Consider the following 22287-nt stretch of genomic DNA (forward strand, 5'->3'; position numbering starts at 1 on the left):
AATCTTTCTGTGTTTCTGAATATATTTCCAATTTCTCTAACACTTGCTGATCTCCCTTTTGCTCAAATGGAGGACAGGTTTCAGCTCAGATACTTTAGCAGGCAACGGTATCTTCTTAGAACTTAATTACATTGTTTTATTTTTATTGTATTTAATTTTACAGCTTTATTTTTATTATGGCAACTGATTGCACTTTTCCATTCACAGCACTGATACAAAGTTTCATTTGAAATGACTTTATTTCAGTTAATAACGCAATCAATTGAGAAAAAACAATATGCAAAAAATAATACAGGTGGTACATGAATATGGTGATAATCATGAAGTTGGTATGTCAATGACTAGAGTTTGATAAACATTGGTGTAGTGTGTTTGGGAAATAGAAAATCATAAGATGGAGTGAAGGATGAGAGTGAGAGACAAGCTGGAAGAGTTCGGCAGAAGCCAGCCTGTGAAGAGAATTCTATGTCAGGTCAAGGAGTTAAGCTTCATGAGGAGCCTTAGAAGGGTTATAACCAGGAGAATGGCCTGATAAAATTTGCAAGTTAGAAAGAACCTTCTAGAATGTGAAGGATGGCCCCGAGTTGCTGAAGGAAGCAGAACAGTTAGTAGGCTAATGGGGCCCAGTGGGAGATGATGAGGGCATGAGCAAGGGTGCAAGCCATGGGGCCCTGAGGGCGAGGAGGGACGTGTTAGACTTATCAGTGGTACAATCACCATTGTCACCAATTAGAAGTGGAGGGAGAAATCTAGAATATTGCTCAGGTTCTGGCTTGCTCAGTGGGTGCCATGTGGCTCAACCGGGTGGGGGATATTTTCCCTTAGTTGCTCCGTTGCTTGATAACTGGCATGATTTTGACCCTGAGTGAAACCCTAAATCTGCATTAACAGCTTGATAGGAAGGGTCCAAGGTTCTTTCCCTCACATCCTTGGCTAGAGGTCTAATTCCTCAGGCAAACAGAGCAGAACTCAAATGTGTGGTGGAGTTAGCATCTCTTTGTGTTGTGAAAGAGTTTAGGGTCAAGAAAATAATGGAAAAGATGTATTGCCCTCTGACTCTGCCCCTAAAATTTTCTAAAGGGCCTACAACAAATCAAGGAAGACTTCCTAGTTTAATAAAATTACTTTAAATCCTAAACTCCATAATTTCTGACTGACTTTCTGTTCAAAGTGTGAATTTATATGATCCTATGACTTGAAATCAGAGGTATCAGTGCAGGAATGAGAAGGGCTGTAAAGTAAGCAGCTACTAAAGGAAGTCTTTATTTTGCAAAAGAAAAAAACAGTTACTCTGAGGGGAAGATGTCATCTTTGTGGCAAGTTCTTATATGAGGGTAGAATCATCTCATAATTGGAAGGAACCTGGTTAGTGGGATTTAAGTTTGGAACAAGTGGCTCTCATACATGTCATTTTCCCTTTTCCCGTTCTTCATGGTGGAGAGAGTCTAGGATCCAATGGAAAATTGTCTGTTTTGTTACTTTATTAATTGCTAAAGTACACACTAATGAAGACCCTTCTTCTGAAGAAGATGAAAAGTTGACTTTAGGCTCAACTGTGAGAAACTAGAAAGGCTCTAGAAAACTACCTCAGCCTGAATTCCCTAAGCTCTGGGAGGCTCTCAAAGTATATTATGTCTAGAGAAGGGCTCAAGCGCTTCTCAAGCGCTTGCTTAACTCATGATGATAACTAATAATTAACAGAATACAAAGTTTACAACTAGATTACTTTTTTAAAAAATTAAGAAAATTTCCTTATGTATTACTTTTATAGGGAGCTAGAGTTAGGATTATTTTCAGTAAAATACATTTTTATTTAAATGAAGGATAATATATAGACAATTATATTAGACTCTCTTGCCATTAACAATATAACTATATTAACTATACCGCAAGCCTGACCTGATGGTGGATTTCATGAGACCAAGTCACCCACCACCCTTGATGTAGGATGAAGTTTTAAGGGATTGAATCCAAAAAGTTGAAATCTATAAGTCATCCATTGCTTCATACCCAGGAAGAGATAAGAGAATCCTGTTTTATACATGGCGTGAAGAGTGGGTAGAACCTGGGGATTATTGGATAGGTAATGAGAGTGGGTGATCAACATCCATAAGCAATGTGGTTTCTTAAATCTAGGAGTTCATCTGAGACCTGACTCATCTAATTTTGTCACTTTGCAGACATTTGCCTGGATTATAGTTTTTTAAGGAAATGGAATATGTCTGAACATCCTGGGTATAAACTAAGGCAAATGGGAGTGCACAGATATCCCATCAATTTGGGACCATTTTTTGTTTGTTTTACTAGATGTTTGCAATGAACTTTGAAGGTGGTATCATGAAAACTCTAGAGTCATGTTTCAGTAAATTTCTGTGAAATTATAATGAAACATTAATGGAATAAGCCAGTAAATGTTAGGGAGTTGCTGTGAAATGGCGTGGCTATGCAAGAAGAAAACTTATAAAATACATGAAGAACTTACTTAAGCTGCAACTTTAAATGCTGTTTAGTGATTATGCTGTTCAACAGACAGTTGTTATTAAAAAAGGAATTTTCTTATTGGCATTAGATTGGAGAAATGATAAAATATGTTTATTTGACTAACTTGTGCCATGTAGAGTGTGTCCTTGGAATGGAGAAACTTAGATTCCAAAACTTAAGAACCTGGAGGGGAAGAAACAAATGGAAAGTAGCACTTGAATACTCACTATGTGCTACACATGGTCTGACTTCCTGACATGTGTCCAAATGTAATCCTCACTAAACCACAGCCTTGTCAAGCCACTTGGATTCTCATATTAAAGGTCAGGAAATAAACTTAAGGGAGGAAGTTGTCCCAATTCACAAAGCTGCTAAGTGGTGGGGACAGTGCTTGGACTGCAAAGCCACTCCTCTTTTCACTGCAGGATTCTACCTACATGTTGAGATTGTGAATTCATTCCCACGACTACACTTCATTTCCTTAGAAAGCAACGTGTAGGGAAAGGTGCATAGAGTCACTAAGCCAAGCATACTGGGTTCTAGAGTAATTCTAAATCAAAGCCAGAGAGGCTCATATTCTTTCAAATAGAAACTTGGATTTGGTGGTAACTTGTACTGTACATGTAATGAAAGGCTTGTTTGTGCTTGGGTCAGGGGAAGGGAGGAGTACAATCGATAGAAACAGGGTTGTGATCAGAAAACCTGGGTACAAGTATTATTTCTGCAACTCACTCAATGTGTAGCTCCAGGAAAGATTTTTAACCTCTCTGAGCCTAAATTTTCCTCATTATTTATCATATCAACATCCCATAGGGGTAAGAGAATAAAAAAGAGATAAAGGATGTTTTAAGCCATAAAATATTATAAAATGTGATTGATATTTAATAGTTTATTTCTCCGCCTATGAGCAAATTCTATGCATAAGCTATTAAAGATATTTACATCTACAAAGGTAATATTCTCCAGCCTCTTTGACATGTTGTGGTGTGGATGTTTCCTCCATCAATTTCTGTCCCAATAAGTCCATTTGAAGGGGGAGGATTAGAAAAAGATCCTGGTGGAACTCTTACCCCATTCTGTGTCTCCTCTTTAGGAAGTACTGATCTCTCTCTCCTGGTCAGTTTTTAAAAAGATCAAGTGGATCATGATGGGTTTCCTCCAGGTAACAACATCCTTTTCCTACTCCCCTGGTGGCTGACGTTTGAGAGCTCACTGATGTTCAAAACCAACAGGTCACCAGAGAAATTCAACACTGCAGTTCCAGGATGTCAACAGGAGCCCAGAGTTACATGCGGAGTTGGGCCTGACTAATCTGTCCAGCAACAGCTTCAAAGGTTAAGAATACTGCTGCTTCCTTTAGCAGCAGGATGGTTTGTCTCTTCATAAGCTAAAAGCATTTCTATTTCTTACCAAATTAATCTTTTAGAGTAATAGTTTTCATAATTTATGTTATTCCATCCATTTTAGAAAGGGCAAGCCAGAGATAGAGTGGAAAAGGATTCACATGAGATCATCAAAAATTTCCACTCCTTCCAGCATTCTCAATCTCTACATTTCAGAACTGCCTCACTTCACCCCGAAGCCCTGACATCAAGTCCTCTTGTCATTCTTCATCGGGAAAGACAGCAAAGAAATCTAATGCTGGGGAAGACATTAGGCTGGAAAGACAGATTGTTTGCTCGTTTGCAGAGCTGGCTTGGGTTTGACATTCAAGTCTACATGGTTGAAGTGACTAGAGAGTTGTAATATTTACCTAGATACTTAATTTGGCTTTACATGAATCTTCACTCTCTCCCTACCGCCTTCCACCACACATGCTTCTGCCTCAAAGATCACTATGTTTTAGGTACCTGATTTTAACCTAATTACTAAGATAGCTGCCTATTGTTTTCAGTTTGGGGGATGGACAAAGCCTCAGCTTAAACTTGAAGAGACAGGGAAGTGTCTCACTCTTTAATTTTGAAATATTCTGTGCATTCCTTGATTTGCTGAATGGCCGGTTGGCTGGATGGGTCAAGTGAAAGAGTGTGGTGACTTCAGGATAGTATGTGTTATGAGTCTGTGTGTGTGTGTATGTGTGTGTGTGTGTGTGTGTGTGTGTGTGTGTGTGTGTGCGTAAACCAGAGTTGACACAAATATGAGGATTCTGAATAGTTTTGAAAAGTCAGGCATATATCACAGTCAAAGGCCACTATTTGAACCTCCTAGACATCCAGACTGTTTTAGAAATGACTCGAAGGGAGCTTCACTAGGTCATAGGAATCATGTACGTACATGGAGGTGGACTTCGGTGAGAAGCCTTAAATTACCCTCAAACTCCAAAGGAGGCCTCTGTGAACCCCAAAGGATTGCTGACCTCTTATCCTATCTAGAATAATGAGTAAAATGCTTGAAATATATAAAAAGTACCACCCATGCAAATATCTATGTGTTAAAATATGGCTTTTGTTCAGGCTAATTTCAATAAGAAAAGTAATATCCTCATTTCTACGACTAAGTCTTAGAATGTGGAAAATGTCTCATGCATAGGCCCTTCCCTGAGCAGTAAGATAGGCATTTAGTCTGATTTACTGACAGAATGAGGGGAAGAACTCAAGTTAGCCTTATCTTCTCTTAAAACAGTGAATCAATGAATTATGAGCCTGATGGAAAATAAATTCACTGAAGCTATGGGAAAGCTTAGCACGGCCAGCTTCTCACTGGCTGCCTTTTAGGCCATGGTAGCCATAGACCACACGAATCATGACAACAGGTTTTCCTCTCACGACTGCACGGGATTGCCACACTGACATTTCCAGTAGTCTGCAGAGGTTCCTTGCTGTCACTACAGAACACGTTAACAACCAGGATCCAGGCAATCATGCCTTAAAATGTCCTCTCTGATATGTTGTTATTTATGGGGTAGGGGGCAGAAAATATCATATGGCTTGGTTGTGGCCCCTTCAACAAGGAATACAGTGGTAAGCAGATTCGGTAGGCAGAAGACTATTCAAGAATAGGCAGTGTGGCAAAAGCAACAGACAGACAAGATGATCATAGGGTCCATCGAACACATTCCGAAATTAGCACAGCTGTCACAGTAAGATGAAAGGTGCTGCTCTAACAGACTGAATCATTAGTCTGCTGAGCAACACTCCCAGGTCTCCACAGAGAAGCGTTTTTATTGCAGTATGTCTTTCATGGAAAATGAACAAAACTTTAAATAAATCACAATTACTTATTGCTTAGTATTTTGGATAATAAATTCTTTAGTTTATCAGTACCTCACGGCCTTCAAATGTGCATTCTTCAAATAGTTTCAATTACATATACATTCTTTCTCCTGAACAATAAATTATTCTTAAAAAAAAAAAGAAAAAGGAAAAGATACATAATTTTAAAGCAAAGAAAAACAAAAAAACATATATTTTTGACATTTATCTTAAACTTATATGAAAACAACTCTATGTTAGATGCTTAAATATAAATAATAAAGGACATTATGTTATTTACAATGTTACACAGTAAGTTGACAGGGTAAAAAACTGACATTAACTCATAAAGACAGTGAATGATTTAGGAAAACATCCAAGTAATGTACAACGTGTATTTACAAAAGAATATATAATAGAACTTGTGATATGTGGCCATTTCTTTTTGTCTGCATTTCTCTGCAGTGGTTCATGGGTCTTTGTGGATAGAAATCTCTGTGGCTGGTGGAACACAGCCAGTACTCAAAGGTAAAACCAGGCCTCCCTTATTTTCACCAATGTGAGCCATGCACCTTTCAACCCAAGCCAAAAAAAGGAATATTTACCGAGCAAGTTACCCTGGATAAACTCCACTTATATCAAGACAGTCATACTTACACGGGAAAGATATGGTATGTTGGTTTTTGGGACACATTCACATATACCCAGGCAGAACGTCATTTTGTAGAAAGTAAGAGGCTGTACAATCACTCTTGAAAAAAAAGGCATGCCAGGCAATAAAGGAGAGTAGGACAGAAAAGGAATCTTAAGTGAGAAAAAGGAGTTTTGCATATACTATGCCCCACTGCATACCCCTCAGTGGGATATGATTTCAGACCCAGGAAACAAAGTTGCTGACAAACTTCTGGACAATTTCTACTACCTGAAAACTCATGAAAACTTTCCATCTGCTGAGAACATAGGTTCCTTCTCCTTCTTTGAATTGCCTCTGCACTGCCTGAGTTTATAAACAGGGATGGTTGAGAGCAATATGGCAATTGAACATCACACAGGTGTCCCTGTGAACACAAATCTGGCAGCCACAGCAGGTAGCCATGAGGAGTCAGCTGGCCTTTGCTATCAAGGGAATCTCTTGTTCTATGAATGGAAAAGCTGTCCCAACTAATACGACACCTCTGTGAATGACCAGAAGAAAGTTGGAGATAAAATTTCCTCTTGTCCTAAATTTGCATATATTTTTGCAACCTGAAAATTGAAAGCAATTTTCATACTGAGGAAAATGTTCATTGCTCTCAACAGAAGATTTTTTTATTTCTGAAATTCTCCAGAATGGGACATTTGTATAGTCCAATGCCTGAAGAATTTGAAACAGAAATTTTAAACTTTTAATTAATAGTAGGAATTTTTTTGTTGAAGCAGCCTAAGACTGTGTCAAGGCCTTCAAAGGCAATATGAGAATAACTTAGAGGATCTCTTTGGGTTGACTGTCTTCTTCTCTGCCATGAGCTTACTCATTTCTACAGAACTGGGCAATCAGTGCAGCTTGTGCAGCCTGACAGGGGCTCCTCAGTGTAGGTTAACAAGCAAATGAGGACACTGCCGAGCACAGAGAAAGTGGTATGTGAACATGAAGGACAGCTTGGGATACCAAATACTAAGAGTAACTTCAAGGACCTGCAGACAGGCATCTCTGTGGATTGTGGAAACAGTTAGGAGCTTAATGACATGACTCATGCCCAGCCTGCATTTTTCTTTTAAGACTTCTTTGCATCTCATGTCTTCCCTTTAATTTTAACAGAGAGATCTGGTGAAGAAATAGATTCAGTTCACCTGCAAACAAGAAGCAGTTACTCTCACTGACCTCATGCCTGGTATGTTGAAGCCCCTGCTAATGTGTTTCCCAGTTTGTCCCATGGCTCCTAGGAGGCCACTGGGAACCTAAGGAAAGCTCCAGACTGATTTGACAGATATCAGGCAGGGTATGGAATGGGTCCTGCATTTTTAAAAAAATCCTCTTATTTTCCTGAATTAGCAGCTATTTCAAATGTTAATACCTATAGGCCTTCCTTGGATTTACAATCACAAGAGAACATGCAAAGCTTAGACCCATCTTAGTCCTGTTTTGTGGCAATAAAGTAAAAAGTAAGAAAGGGGGAAAATGGGTGATTCAGGCTGCAGACTGAATGGTCAGGACACAGGTGGGGGTCATTTCTGCAAGGAAAGGTGCAATCTTTCCTACACTATTGACATTTCCTGTTGAATCATCACGCGTGGAAATTTCTTACTAATCACAAATCAGGTGCACGTTGGCCGTTCCTGCCAGAAACGTTCATGCACAGTTATGACCTAATCAAGGCAACATTGAAAAATAAGAGAAAACTAGTGAGGAGAAAAGAGTGGTCAACAAAACTATTTAAAATTGCAACCGAGTCACACAGCTGCTCTCTGCTTGTGTCTTCTACTCATTCACTACTTCTAGACACTCTACGATGGAGACATTTCCCTACTGTGACAAGTCACCACCATGGACAGCAGGCACATTTCACTCTAGACATATTTCAGACAAATGGCAGAGTATGCTGTTTAAGCTGGGGTTTTGTGCCATCACGTGTCTGTTCTTGAGCTGAGAAGGCACAACCAATCACGAGCTCCCAAATCAGTGAAAAACACAAGTCAGGAATGATTGCACCTTTTTTTCAGCCATGGTTTGATCTTCACCTAGATGACTGGCTGTGCCATTCCCCCGGAGAGAAAATTAAATTGAGTCCTCTCATAAGATGTTGGGTTTACCCCCATAGCAAGCCAAACCCATTTTCTATGCTATCCCCAAAACTGTTGCTTTTTGTCAAGAAAAATAAATCAAAATAAAGTAAATGGTAGCTCCTTTTAGTGAGAGCAAGCTGTCTTCTGATTAATAATATAGTTTTTAAAAAATCACGATATTACTTTCTTCCTAATATTTAACATTACTTAATGCAGTTTCCTGCTGTAATTAATAGTAGCATGCTGTTGGATCTACTATTATCTCAGAGCCCAATGAAGCAAACCTTTGGCTGGCAGAGTAGACACAACTCATTTCATACACTGAAGGCGAAAGAAAACTTCACACAAAAGAGAAGAGTATTTGGATGGGTGTGTCATTACAGGATGTACTGACTGGGGGCTACTGTAAGCAAACGGACAGTTGCAAGTCTTGCAAATCATACATCCAGTCAACATCATAATGCAATGCACAAGAAGCCAGCAAAAACTGAATCGATGGGAGGTTTTGCTAAAATACTGTGGAAAAGCAAACACGGTAACTGTACAAAACTTGCTCTTGACATAACGTAACAGAAAGGCACCATTGATATCTTTCTTGTTTTGAAATACTGTAAAAAATTGCTACATATGGCACATAACACATTTTTACATACATATATTTAATTTATAAAAGTTTTTTTTCCTGTTTTCTATTTGCAGAACTGCTAAAATAAAATAAATTGTTTAATTTAAGGTGGAATACTTTATTATATAAAATAAAGTTTTACAGGTGACTCTATGTGTTTATTTAGGTTTTATACAGCAATAGGGTCTTGGTTAGCGATTACACTAGACAGCCTGGCCTGCAATTCTTCCTGTGTAGAGAAGCGGCCTGCTGGGTTAGTCCTGCTGTCAGCCAGGCGGAAGGCAGGTGCTGCCTCAACACTGGCTGCCAGGGGGTTCTGTATGCCCAGGAAAGGTGTATCTTCACCTACTCTTTCATCTTCTGTTTCACTCTCTGAGTTACTGCTCTCAGCGCTTGTGTTGCTGTCCATTTCCAACCTGTTGGCAATGTGGCCATTGGGCTTGGTTCTTTTGGCCCGCCGGCTATTGGTGAGTTTCTTAACAGGCTCTTGAGCTGGCTCGTACTCCTGGGTCGTTTCATACTCCTCATCCTCCACTATCCTCAAGGGGCTAGGGGGCAGGCTGTTGCTCTCATGCGCGGGGTTGTGGTGGAAGGAGTTGAATTGCTGAGGGTGATGGTCATACTTCTCCCGCAGCCTTGGTGGGGTCACGAGAAGTAGAGGTCTCTCTTCTTCCACGAAGGGGCTGACTGCCATGGAGGGCATGGACACCGTCGTGCTGGACACAGGTGGAGACATTTCCGAAGGGGGTGATTTGGGGGAGCTTGGCGTGTGGAAATCTACAGGTGACATACGAGCCGGGGTGGTCATTGCTGACACATACCTGTGTAAGCACAGAATACCCGGCGTTAAGTGTGATGGAATAAAAAGCATAGAGCAGGGAGGGTAAGGGGATAGAGTTCATGATATTACATAATCAGAGAACAAAGAATTTCCATTCATTGTATATGTCTCAATTTTTAGACTAGGACATCCACACCCTTGGAATCTAAAATTATGTAGCCAAGAGTTTCCTTACAGAAATACATGCAAAGATCAGCTAAATTTCCTAGCTCATCAAAGCTTTTGGGATTTTCAATTTCATCATGATTTTAAATAAAAGCATGTGAGTTAAGACAAGAGGCCACCAGGTCCTGGAAACCTCTCAGTTTATAAGGACCAAAGCTCAGGGATTTGGAAGGGAAAGAAGTATTACTTAAATACTATACCTTCCTAAAGGCCAAGGGGTCTTAGAGAATGAAGCCCAAATGGGGAATGGAAGAAGATCTAAGATGAGTTGCTGATAGCTGGATCTGCATGCATTTGGATCTGTGTGCCTTGTTTCTCCTTAGCTCAGCTATAAGGTTATGTCTTATGAAAAAAAAAGAGCATAGTAACTTAGATTTATTCCTGATAACAGTGTAACACATTTGTGTGCTTTTAATTTTTCCATGAAATGCTACTTCTTAACATTCAGTTTGCAACTCTTCATTCCAGTGACCAAGACATTCAAAGATAAGTCTGAGAGAACCGGTTTTCATGTTTAATCTCTGGTCTACCTCTCTTCCAAAATCCATGGCTGCATCAGTCTTTGGCTTTCTTTTGTGACGCCCCAAGGGTTGGCTGGACCATGTTACACTATGTCATGTTATGTCTGATAATGCTTAGTGAATCTCACTGTCAAGACATTGAATGCATCTTCACCATATCATACTTTCTTCCCCCAGAACAAGAAGACCTGACTTGGCACTGAGGAAGATGTGGCTTATTCAGAGTCATATTCCTCAGCTTTGATAAAAATGTTACCGATGTATAACACTAAAGGACTCTTTTCTTCACGTAGGCATTCACAGAGTCTAATTTGACATGACCTGCAATGACACAGGACACCATTGTCTGAATTCTAGCTAACAGGAACAGGAAACCTATTAACTTTCTTGCTTTTCAGCCATGATTCAGAGTCATATGGAGGTGAGATCTAGCTGTGTCTAAAATAGGAAAGTGTCTAGAGACTGAACTATTTGGGGCTCGAGGCCTCAGACTTTTTGCTTTGGGGATACTTAAGCTCTCAGAGAAATGCTAATCCAAATTCAGCCAACACATAAAAGGCATTCATCTTTTCTCTTCTTGATCTTTAGGTTCAGGTATATTTCGCAGTCCTAGATAATATCTGGGGTGTGCAAAGAAGCCTACCACAGCAGGGAAATGTCAGTCTTTAAAGATAAACATTACATGTAGAGCTGAAGAAGGAATTTCTCCTTAATTTCTTTTTCAGGTTTCAAAACAGATTGAATTAGGACAGATAGACTTCCTTAATACACAAAGATATAACTATATGAATTTAAGACTAATGTTTTAAACCAGCTTGGGACCATGCCTACTTTTTCATAGATGAGTTACAGAGCAACCTCTAATTCCATAAAGCTCTGAAACACCATTTGGGGTAAAGACCCTTGAAGAAGTGATCTGCAGGCTCTATATGACCTGCAAGCCCAGAACTATTCATCCTTTGTTGTAAGTACTTCCCAGTCCATGAGTGTAAAGAGTCTATCAAAATGATCTCCAACCATGTAACTATCAAATAAGTATGGATTCAACACTATGTAAACCTTTTAGCAAGTGGTCAAAGATTAGACTGAGATGACAACAAAGAAAAAACCAAACGAACAAAACTCCACTGGATTTGAAAACAAGCAGCTAACAGCTTACTGATGTGCTAGAAATGCTGATTGGTAGGACTCTCCCAGTTTAGGTGAAAATGGATAAAGAGGATCTGTGAATTCAGCAGTCCTATTAAACATCTCTTTTAGTTTACTTTCTTCTGTTCTTCATTTTACCTTTCCTATAACTCCCCCAACCCAACCCAATATCCCTAGAAGAAAACCAAAACATTCTAGAATATAGGGCCATATCAAAGTCAATATTTGCTTTGAAAACCACCTGTGAAGACTGCCACACTCAGCACACAAAATATTTATTTATTCATCCCTTCTTGGAAATTCATAAAAGGGATACTATATGGTGGAACACACATGGTTGTTCCCCTTGACAGCCAGCAATGACATAGCCCTCAACTTGATTTAACTGAGGCTGGAAGGTAAGAAAGAGTTAGCACAGGAGAACATGAGGCCAGCTTGACCAGTGTTTGGATAACTGGCAAATTGGAATTATAGAAAAGTCCTTATCAATCATTAATCCCATCTCTCTAAAGTTACAACTGAGGAAACTGAGACCTTGAGTGGGTCTGAGCCTAAGGTCAGAGCTTGGAATTCCAAGTTTGCTGCACCTTCCACATCAAATCACTCCAGCTCTTTAAGAGTTTGTTGCCTGTCAGCCACTGGGACGATGCGAGAAACTCAGAAGAAATGAGTTCAGTCAAACAAAAAGATGACTTCATCAACTAGAAGCGCTCCTAGAACAGGGAACTGTTGCCCCTTATTCTCATTAGAGAAGACTTCCTTAGGTGAGACCGCAGGTGCTCACGGGGATTCTTTTACTGGGGTTCTTTCTCCTCTGCAGTAGCTTTGCCCCTTCCGTTTTACCTTTCACTATGAGGAGAGTCTCGGTAGGAGTCAGGGGTTTCTCTGGCATGCCTGAGGAAGCTGTTACATTCACGAGGGCCTCCCATGCCATTAAGCCGTCCTCTTGGGCCCCCCGTTGGGCTGCTGTGCCTACTGTTTTCTACTGATGACATCATGATTACAGAGTGGCTTTCCGAAATGATGCTTTCAGTGTGCCCATTGCTCCAGCTAGAGGGGAAATGTGAGAGGCAACGAGATTTAAAATATATATATATATATATATATACACACACATACAGAAAAATGGAAATGAAAGGAAATGATCTGACCAATATTTCAAATGACTGGTATATCAGTAGTTCACGACATTACTTGTCTCAGAATAGAATCGTTAGAAAGGTGCTTGCTTTAGAAAGGATCTTGATTTAGATAGGCTTTGTGAGGATACAGTTTATTCATTTGTCCACCCACTCAAGAATATTTTGTGTACAAAATATTCTTAGAGTCCCTATGTTCTTGAGCGGCTTAGCTTAAGGAAACACTTTGTCTTACGAGCTTCATATGGAAGTCTAGCGCTGTCCTCGGTAGCATGCACTCAAGGCGTTTAAGAATTTAGGGCTCAGCTATTCAAGAAATTTTCATGTGCATTTCCCAGGGCAATCCAATCACTGGAAGAAGTCAACTTCTAAGTATTATATAGCATCTAAGACAGACTTTCCCCAGGGTAGCAATTCAGTGAGATGTCAGGCGTAAGTAAAGACAATCTCTAAAACGGGAACAACAATCCCGTGAGGTAGGTATTATTTTCCCTTTTTTGGTAATGGAAAAATAGAGGCTCAAATTTAAACAGCAATTAAATGGCAGAGACAGTTGATGTCCAAAGTCCGTTTTTGTCCCAAATCATACATTTTACTACACCTCATTGCTTCATAAATGTTTCCGGTTCTTTCTTAGGCTGTGAGATAAAAGGCAGTGTGTAAAAATTCATCCTTGGAGAAATGCCATGCAATTTTTTTAATTCTCATACCTGTGACTAGGAGTCTGGGTGACAGTAGTGGAATGATGAGCTGTTGAGGTATAGTGACTGGTAGAAAAAGACGTCTCCACTTCTCTCTCAACAATATGCTCACTAGAGATGACATTTTTAGATACGTATTGCTGGAGGAACAAAGAGACACAACTTGAAGTTTCATTTAAATCAAAATACTAACATTGTCACACACAAAAATCTATTCTAGTACATATGTTTCATAATAAATTCCATTTCTCCAAACACCAGATGGCAAATCCTATCCTGGCTACTGTGGCCTTTAGATTCAATGAATGGAGTTAATAAATTACTCTTTGGTTGTGCACACAATGTAGGTCCTATAATCACAACTACATATTATCAGAAACAGATATATTTCCTTGATTTTGTTTCTCATTGATAACTTGACTAGAATTCAATACAAATATCTACCCAATATTCATTTTTGTCATGGTTGTTGCAAGAAGACTTAACAGATACTTGAGTGAAACAAAATCACGGAGATGTTTTGTCTTATTTCAAATTTCAAGTCAGTAGAAGAATTTTTTTAAATCTCTATATTTTCGATTACCTTTTTCTTTCAATTTCCCAGTGGCCATGTTGCCTTAATGATACCAGTGAAATTTTTACCTTGCCGTCAGTGGTAAGACTAACAAGACTAGTGAGAGATTTGAAGGATTTACAGCAATTGTCAAGGTCTTGACAAAGCACATAATATCTTGACAAAGCACATAATATAGAGAGGGCCTGTATACGGTGCAAGTAGACTCTATTTATTTTCATCACCAAATCACAGTAGCTATTACTGCCTTCTATCAGTGAGAGAGGCGCATTTTGAAGTTGTGTTTTAAATACTGTTAGTATTTATACTAAATTGAGTTAGATCACAGGAAAAGGCATGGAAAGAAATACTCCTAGATGAAACAGGACACTTCATAATCTGATGGGCTGTGGACTCTAAAAGAACCTGATATATTCATGGAAACCTCAAATATATACAACTTGAAACTCTAGCTGGTTCTCTTAGTGGAAAGGCTATTTCATGAGGATCTTTCTGGGATGTACAGCTAGCTTGCTTTAGGGGAAAGATGATGATGTCATACATAATGGGCTATGTATAGTCTGTGTACCATTTCACTCTTGCTCCTTGGAAGAAAATGTAAGTTCAGTGAATCTAATGAAAATAATATTTGACAATTATTGAACACTCACTAAATGCCTCTGGGCCCAGTGTTTCATATAGATTATCTTATTTAATGCTCACAAGAATTTTCTGAAGTAGGTATATTATTTTTAGGCCTGTTTTCATAATGAAGAAATAGGGTCTAGAAAGGTTAAAGCTTAAAGTCACACAGGTTGAACCATAAATGGAATCCAGGCAGACATTCTGCCTCCTCTTTATTACAGCATGCATAGTGGCAGGTTATAGAGGTGTCTGTAGGGAATGCATTTATCAACTATGCAGAACATTCTAATCAACACTATAGAGGGAGGAAGGCAGCACAATATGTTAAGATATTAGCACCCGACTCTAACAGTCTCCTGAAGGTCTCTGCTACAAGACTTGCTGGTGATTCAGTAACTGCCAACTCTGATAATATATTTGGGTCTATGATATATTTGCTCCACACAAAATATACCTTTTCCTATAGGATAGAAAATGGTACTGCAATATAATCTTTAAGCTATGCTTATAAAAAGCCAAACATCAGGGGCTGGCCCCATGGCCGAGTGGTTAAGTTCACGCGCTCCGCTGCAGGCAGCCCAGTGTTTCGTTGGTTCGAATCCTGGGCGCGGGCATGGCACTGCTCATCAAACCACGCTGAGGCAGTGTCCCACATGCCACAACTAGAAGGACCCACAACGAAGAATATACAACTATGTACCGGGGGGCTTTGGGGAGAACAAGGAAAAAATAAAATCTTAAAAAAAAAAAAAAAAAAAGCCAAACATCAGAGGGAAATGAAGCAAACAAGAAGAATTACCATGGAAGAGGAAGAGCAAGACTCTAAAACCCAGGGAAGCGGAGTCTAGCCCTGGCCCTTATCTACAAAAAACAGGAGGTTTGGAAGATGACATCTAAAGACTCTCCAGAATCTAATACTCTATGACCTAGTTATATTTAAAAGCCAAGTGCTTGGTAAATTTTAAACAAAATACTTAAATGATTAAGGATCTATTGCATCTGGAGGGTTTGGCATAATGTAGAAAGAGTCAGGGAATAAGAAAGCATCATGTTGTTCCAGTTTTGCTACTGAGAGGCAAGCTTGATAAGACACTTGACCTTTCCACGCCCTAATTTCTTTCTTTGAAAATCAGTAAATCATCAGGCACTGTGAATTGCCTCTAATAAAAATCACTCTAAAGCCCTTAGCTCAGTTATCAGTACTAATCAGTTAGAGATCGGAGGAATCTTCATTTCCAAATTATAAAAAATAAAATATTTGCTTCTGATTCTTGTATCATTAATTTTATTATTTCTCTTTCTGTTTTTCTTTTCTTTCTTTCAGCTCTGACCTGCCTGCAGAATGAATCCAACATTATTGTTCCAACCCCTTAATGAACACTTCATAAGAGGAAATGTGCTAGTTTTGCAGTAACCAAATCCACTTTGAAAAATGTTCCCATTATTTTCTCCTGGCGAAACCCTGGATTCCAGGAAGCCATGGTGATTAACGGCAGCAGCTAAGAGCCGAAGAGCTTTGGGAAATACACTTCAAGGTGCCTGAACAGGGGAGAGATGCTCAGCGTTTCCACTGGCTGGAGTCAACATACATTCACCAGCTGGACGTTCTCGGGGGGTGGATTAGGGTGGTGAGGCCCGTTAGCTATGTTCACCATGTTGTTCCGTTCAGACCGAAGACTCTGCCGAAGCCGGTCATGAAGCTTTTTCCGCTGTTTCCTGGATATGAAAAAGGAAGCATTTATTTTTTTCTATTATTTACGTTTCTTAGTACAGTCAATTCTTTATTCTACCAACATGTAACTCAGGCAGTGAATTGGCGGTGAGGGAGGGGAGGGAGGCGTGCCACTCCATCTCAGAATCTGCCTAGGGGCAGCAGCGGAATCATACATTCTTAGCAAACAGATTTAAGAAGCTGGACGGGATTCTTACAGAAATCTAAGTGGACTGCTGAGAGAGCAGAAAAAAAGAGGAGAAGATGAGATAAGTCAAGTTGATATTTGACTAAAATCCCAACTTTCCTAATCGATCCATCTTTGCCTAAGTCTTATAGATGGTCATTTGTCTTAGGTAACAATTTGTGCTGTGCAATTGATAAGGCTGATTTCATTTATGGCTTGCCTGTGTGTCTCTTAAGAAAATGCAGTTTGTTTTGAATCTGTACATTATACGTAGATGTGGCATATGGCACTGTACATGAGTGAAGATATATTCATATTTTGCCAGTAGATTTTGGCACAACTGTAACATGATCCTACTCAAGTAACATCTTTTTGTATACCTACTTAATGAATATTGAAATATTGAGATCGAATCTCATAAGTCTCATAAGGTGGATTCCATGAAGTCTTCTCTCTATCACTTACTCAATTCTGGCAACACGTTCAATCCTGGGGTATTAAGAAAACACCATCCCTGCCCTTGATTTTATGGTATAAAAGCATACTGTCTTTGCTTCTCAATGCAACATTCAGATCACAATAATATTCCCAGGGCTAGTTTTGGGAAGAGAGTTTATGTGTTAAAGCAACAAAACAAAACAAACTTAATTAACATTATTTCAGACTTGAAGTGGAAGTTCTATGTAACGGAGAAAAGCTAAGGGAATTCTTGTCATACAGTAATTGCATTTGCTAATATGGACCCAGCTTAAAAGACCAAACAGAGGGAACACAAATCTGTTTTAATGTTTTCTCTTTTATTCTTTCAAAGCAAGTTTTGTTTGATTTTTCTCCCATGAGATTCCTTTTGTACATCTCACACTTTGAGAGCATTTGAAGTGATAACCTAATTAGATGGGATTGAAAAAGAATCGCTATACGTTTAGAAAACTGCATTTCAAACACCACCCAGAGTTTGCTTTCTCTCTTAAGTCTGAGTGCACTTGGACACGGCCTCAGCAGCAACATGACAAGCACACCTTTCGGCACCTACCACCTTCCTCCCAGGATGTGGTGCTCGCACCCACATCCACAGGTGCATGCGTGCGTCCATCCACATACAAGCCTGTCCCTCCAACCCTTTCTTCAGTCATGGGGCTGTGATCACTTATCAGAAGTTGTCTAACACATCACACAAATAGGCAAAGCTTTCTAATGTACGTGATTAGGTCCTTGAAATGGATTATTCAAAAGAAAAAATAAGGAGAAAAGTCTCCCAGGGGCCCCTCCCCAGCTTTTTTTCCAGGCTAGGCTGCAGAGCCTGGTTTCCGCAAAGCCCCTAGCTGGCTAAGCCATCTGCGCGCTAAGGAGAGAGAAGGCATGGAGGGAGAAGGTTTACTTGGTTTTGCAGTAGGCCACCACACACATGATGCCAACCACAAGCAGGGCGATGCAGATGCCAGTGATGGTCAGCACTCTCTTCTGGTAGAGCTCCTCCGCTTCTGGAAAGGCATGAGAACAGATGTCACCAAAGGTCCCTTATACTTGCCAGGGCTTACAACTGAACAGTTGGCATGCTGCATGGCATTGTCCATGTTCACAAGAAAATAAATAGGTGACAATTCATTACTTTTGTAGACATACTTAAGGTACAGCATACTCTGCACTACACTTTGGGCATAAACAGCAAAGCCAGCTGGGACCATTTACGATAAAAATATTATACTATAAAATTACTTTAACTATAAGCTATAGATATATACGCATTAAACTGGTGAATCGTAAACATTAATTATAAAATAACTATTTGGTTAAAAGTGTAGTTTTCATTTTTAAAAAAAACCTCTTGCAAAGACAACAGGAATCAATGCCAATCAAAGGAGCCGGAATTGACCCTCCCCTCCCCCATCCTCTCTTCTTTCCTCGCCCAGACTCTGGATTTCCCAGCTATTTTATATTCCGGCGGTCTTTACAAAGAGCCATTTCTAACTTAAAAAAAATAAATAAATTCAAAGACATTTGCAAACATGAGCTTGACTTGTAGTTAGGTAGGAAATTGAATCAGTATCCCTAAGGTGAACAGCCAAATTTGAACATAAGCGATACAATGTGGAGTAACAGGGCACTGTATCAGAGAAAAGACAACATGATGGGTCGGGTAGTCCTGGGCCAAGATGAAGATTTGTCCTTTGAGGGACAATTATTAACACTTCACCAATTGTAAGTAGAGACCTAATTTATCTGTATATACAAACTACCAGCACAAATGATTAGTGATTTGGAATAGATTGTACATTCCTGCATTGGCCAGCTTGGCAAACTGGCTAATATAGGTTACACTAAGAGAGGATGACACGCAGAACTTTGAATTAAAGGTACTGCGCTGCTCTACATGCAACCAGTCTCTTATTATTGGAGTCTTTCTATTTGCAAATCAGTCTTTTGGGGGGATAACTTGATGTCATTATTGTAGGTCAGGTTCTTAACAAGATGGGCTGATTTAATGGTAAACCCGATCCCTTAGGAACGGAGCTTCTGATCGGTCTAATTACACTAGGTGGCAGATATTCGCAGGTTCAACTGGTGCATAATAAGCAGCGTAAACTGTACTTGCTATTGTGATTAATAAACTGGTCAAGAACTAGGGAATATTATACAAATGAAGGTCTCTTATCTGGACATCAACATGAGACCTTATAGAACATTTTCAGTTTACATTTTCATCCCAGCAACCACACCTTTTTCTCTATTGAGAGCGAGCAAGTTGCAGGAAATTTTCTTGAAATGAAAAAGTGCGATTTAATTTCTATGATACAGTAGACCTTATCATTAAACAAAACATTTCCTACAAGCCAAGCCCATGGTAATCAAATTCCAGTTAACAGGTCAGGAACATTGTCAAATCAAATTAATATAGCACTGATTATTAACAGGAGGAGGAGAATTGAAGGCAGTGGGTAAAAGACTAGAATGCTGCGGAGATTATACAAAAACAAACCAAAAGGGTGGAAGTGGAAAGGAAAAACAAACCAAAAGGACAGACAGACTGACAGAATGACAGAGAGAGGGAGGAAGTCAGGTAGGACGGAAAACAAGGTTAAAAGTGAAGGAGCCATCTGAAGTCCCTGGCACAGCATGCCTAATACTAAGGGAGGAAAAATAAATAACAGAAAACCAGAGGGAGGAAATGCTTGGGTGGAAGAAAGGTGGATGCAAAGTTGGAAGGGTTCCTCCATACAGCATAACTCCTAACCTAGGCTGGCGGTCACATGGAAGCCACAATTAGAAAGCAAAGCAGCTGGTACATTGCAGTGAAACAATGAACCAGGAGGCAGAGTGGTGTCACATAGTTTTGTGCCGCAAAAGTCAAATGAGGACATGGAACGTGAATGCTGATATGTTAATTGCTTGTGTCTGCTGCCTCCCCTCCCCCATAGCCACAGGACAGGGAATTAAATTTTACGAGGTGTTAATCTGTGAGCTGGAGGCTCCTCCTTGACCTGGGATTCTATCAGTTTTTAGCATATATGTCTAAGAAGCAGAGGCATCACCCGGCTGGTCCTTCTCCATGGACCAAGATGCAAAGCAGGGCTCCTTCAGCTGTCATAAGTTGGTTAAGAAACAGTAGTTTAAAAGTATTATTGCCAAGATAATGAGGACTTTGCTTTACTGTGTCTTCTTTCACTGACTAATTTTTCTCCTTTTAAAACAGTAAGAGTTTGGTAGTGCTGACATCTTAACATTCTATCTTTAGAAAAACCCGGGAAATTACTTCTGCGAACTACAAAAATGGGACCTAACCAAGGAGGAAAGGGGGAAAAGGCATCATGCATACTCTCAGGGATTCTTTTGACAAGTTTTTTTGGTATTGTTAATTATAAAAAAATAGACTGAGGTTTGTGAACAAATGGTGTACGATGACTCGCCCGTTCTTCCTGTGTTATGTAGGAAGACACACATTTCCCAGTAAAACCAGTCATGGAAATAAAAAGACAGCCTAATAAAGGTCAAAGCGTAAAGCAGAAGTGCTAAGATGAACCAATTAAAGCCAAGGTCCATAGAATACAGATGTGGGATGAGGAGTCTGTATTCACATCAGCATTTATTAAATGTGTTCAATGTTTCTCACCTAAGTTTCTATTTGATTTTACAGTGGTTGACTAGATCAGGTGATGTCCACAATATGAATGTGCTCAAAGAGAAATACTTGATGACCAATAATATTTTTTATCCTTATTTTCTCCTAGTGTGATAGGGTCAATAGGGCAAGAGCAGATTAGAGACAGCACTGAAAAGAAGAATACCTCAGTCCAGTTGGCAGACCTGCATCAATGAGTGGAAATGCTTTTGAGTCGAGACTCTGTGGTTTGGCTAGACGCATTGAAGCGAATCACATCAAGCACGTTTTGCAGTCTGATCTGGCCAAGGCCAAGAGACAGAGGCCTTTTCCTTCTCAGTTTTAATTGACCTTTAAGGTCTGATTTTCCTTAAGGATGCAACGTTCTGGCTTAGGGCACTGGCTGCCGTGGGACTGTGGAGCCTGTGGAAGGTTTGCCTTTAAGAGGTGCAGTTACCAGCAAAGTGTGGCTTTACTAATCCTTAAGATCTTACTGAAGGAGAAGTCTATCTGCACCATCCCTTACCCTCCTTCACTGTTTGGGAATAGAAATATTAAATTCTATAGTCAGAACATAAAGCAATAAAGCAGGGAATATGCTGTTAGGGAGAAGGGGGGAGGTGATGGTAGAATTTTTTTCTTCCCTGCAGGAAAGGCCAATAAGCCATTTTAGAAGTGGAACAATTTTTATCTCAAGGGAAGCAACCTGAATAGATTACTCCCCTCTCGTAGATGACGTGCCACCCATGCTTCTCACTCTTGAGAGATGTCCTCAGATGTGCAAAGGCCCATTCAGATAAATAGGGGTTTTCCCATCAAATGAATAGTTTTCTCTTGAATTTTTTTGGCAGAATGGGCAATTAATTGAGTTTCTATCCCTGTAACTGCTACAGCTTGCAACAGCTTCATTTTCCACAAACGATGGAGCATTAGGTGTAGGCTGTGATGTTATCCTCCAAAAGAAAGCATCACCTGTAAGGTGCTCTCGCTGCATGATGTCTCTGTCACCACCCGGATGGGGATCAGCTATTCTATTAATCAGGATATTGCTTGGTTGACCCACGACCACCTTCGACCCACCTGTATGCAGGGTTCAGGAAGCCCGGGGGCGGGGGGGGGGGCGGTGCTGCATTATGGAGCATCTAGGAAGATAGCATGGCTTCCCCCTCCTTCGAAGACATCATTTCTCCCAACTATTTAGCATGACAGCCTTCAAAAGCAGTATGCCCCAAATTCATAGCTCACAGGAGATATTTTATGTTTACAGTGTGAAAATTCCATTTGATTACTTGTCTGGATAATCTTAGTGACTCAAGTTTAATTCCATTAGCACTAGAATTTCCACCTAAAATAGCACGAGGCTTATTTCTTTCTGTTTTCTATTTCCTTGCTCATAAGATAATGAAGTTGACTAGAGTAGTGCTTGAATATCTCCAGAAGATCAGAGTAACTCAAAGTCTGTGCATATAATATTGCGTTGCAATGTAAGGGCTGTGTTACTATATTAGATAGAAAATAG

The 22287-nt window shown here is 39.8% G+C and overlaps 1 protein-coding gene across 12 annotated transcripts in view; it reads right to left on the reverse strand.

Moving 5' to 3' along the window:
* Positions 1-220: 220 nt before the first annotated feature.
* The window catches only part of LOC103559433 (pro-neuregulin-1, membrane-bound isoform), a 218975-nt gene continuing 196908 nt past the window's right edge, over positions 221-22287 (reverse strand). For 7 of the 12 annotated variants that reach the window (XM_070599070.1, XM_070599068.1, XM_070599069.1 and 4 more), the window contains 5 exons: positions 18051-18153; positions 16364-16490; positions 13586-13716; positions 12580-12786; positions 5625-9881 (listed from right to left, as the gene is read on the reverse strand). In XM_070599070.1, coding sequence (XP_070455171.1) covers positions 9230-9881; positions 12580-12786; positions 13586-13716; positions 16364-16490; positions 18051-18153 — 1220 coding nt within the window. In that variant the 3' untranslated portion in view covers positions 5625-9229. Of the gene's footprint in view, positions 9882-10266; positions 10409-12579; positions 12787-13585; positions 13717-16363; positions 16491-18050; positions 18154-22287 lie in introns of all 12 variants that reach the window. The other 5 variants (XM_070599076.1, XM_070599075.1, XM_008533040.2 and 2 more) reach the window with 2 other exon arrangements.

Source organism: Equus przewalskii, chromosome 28, assembly GCF_037783145.1.
Source record: "Equus przewalskii isolate Varuska chromosome 28, EquPr2, whole genome shotgun sequence".
NCBI lineage: Eukaryota > Metazoa > Chordata > Mammalia > Perissodactyla > Equidae > Equus > Equus przewalskii.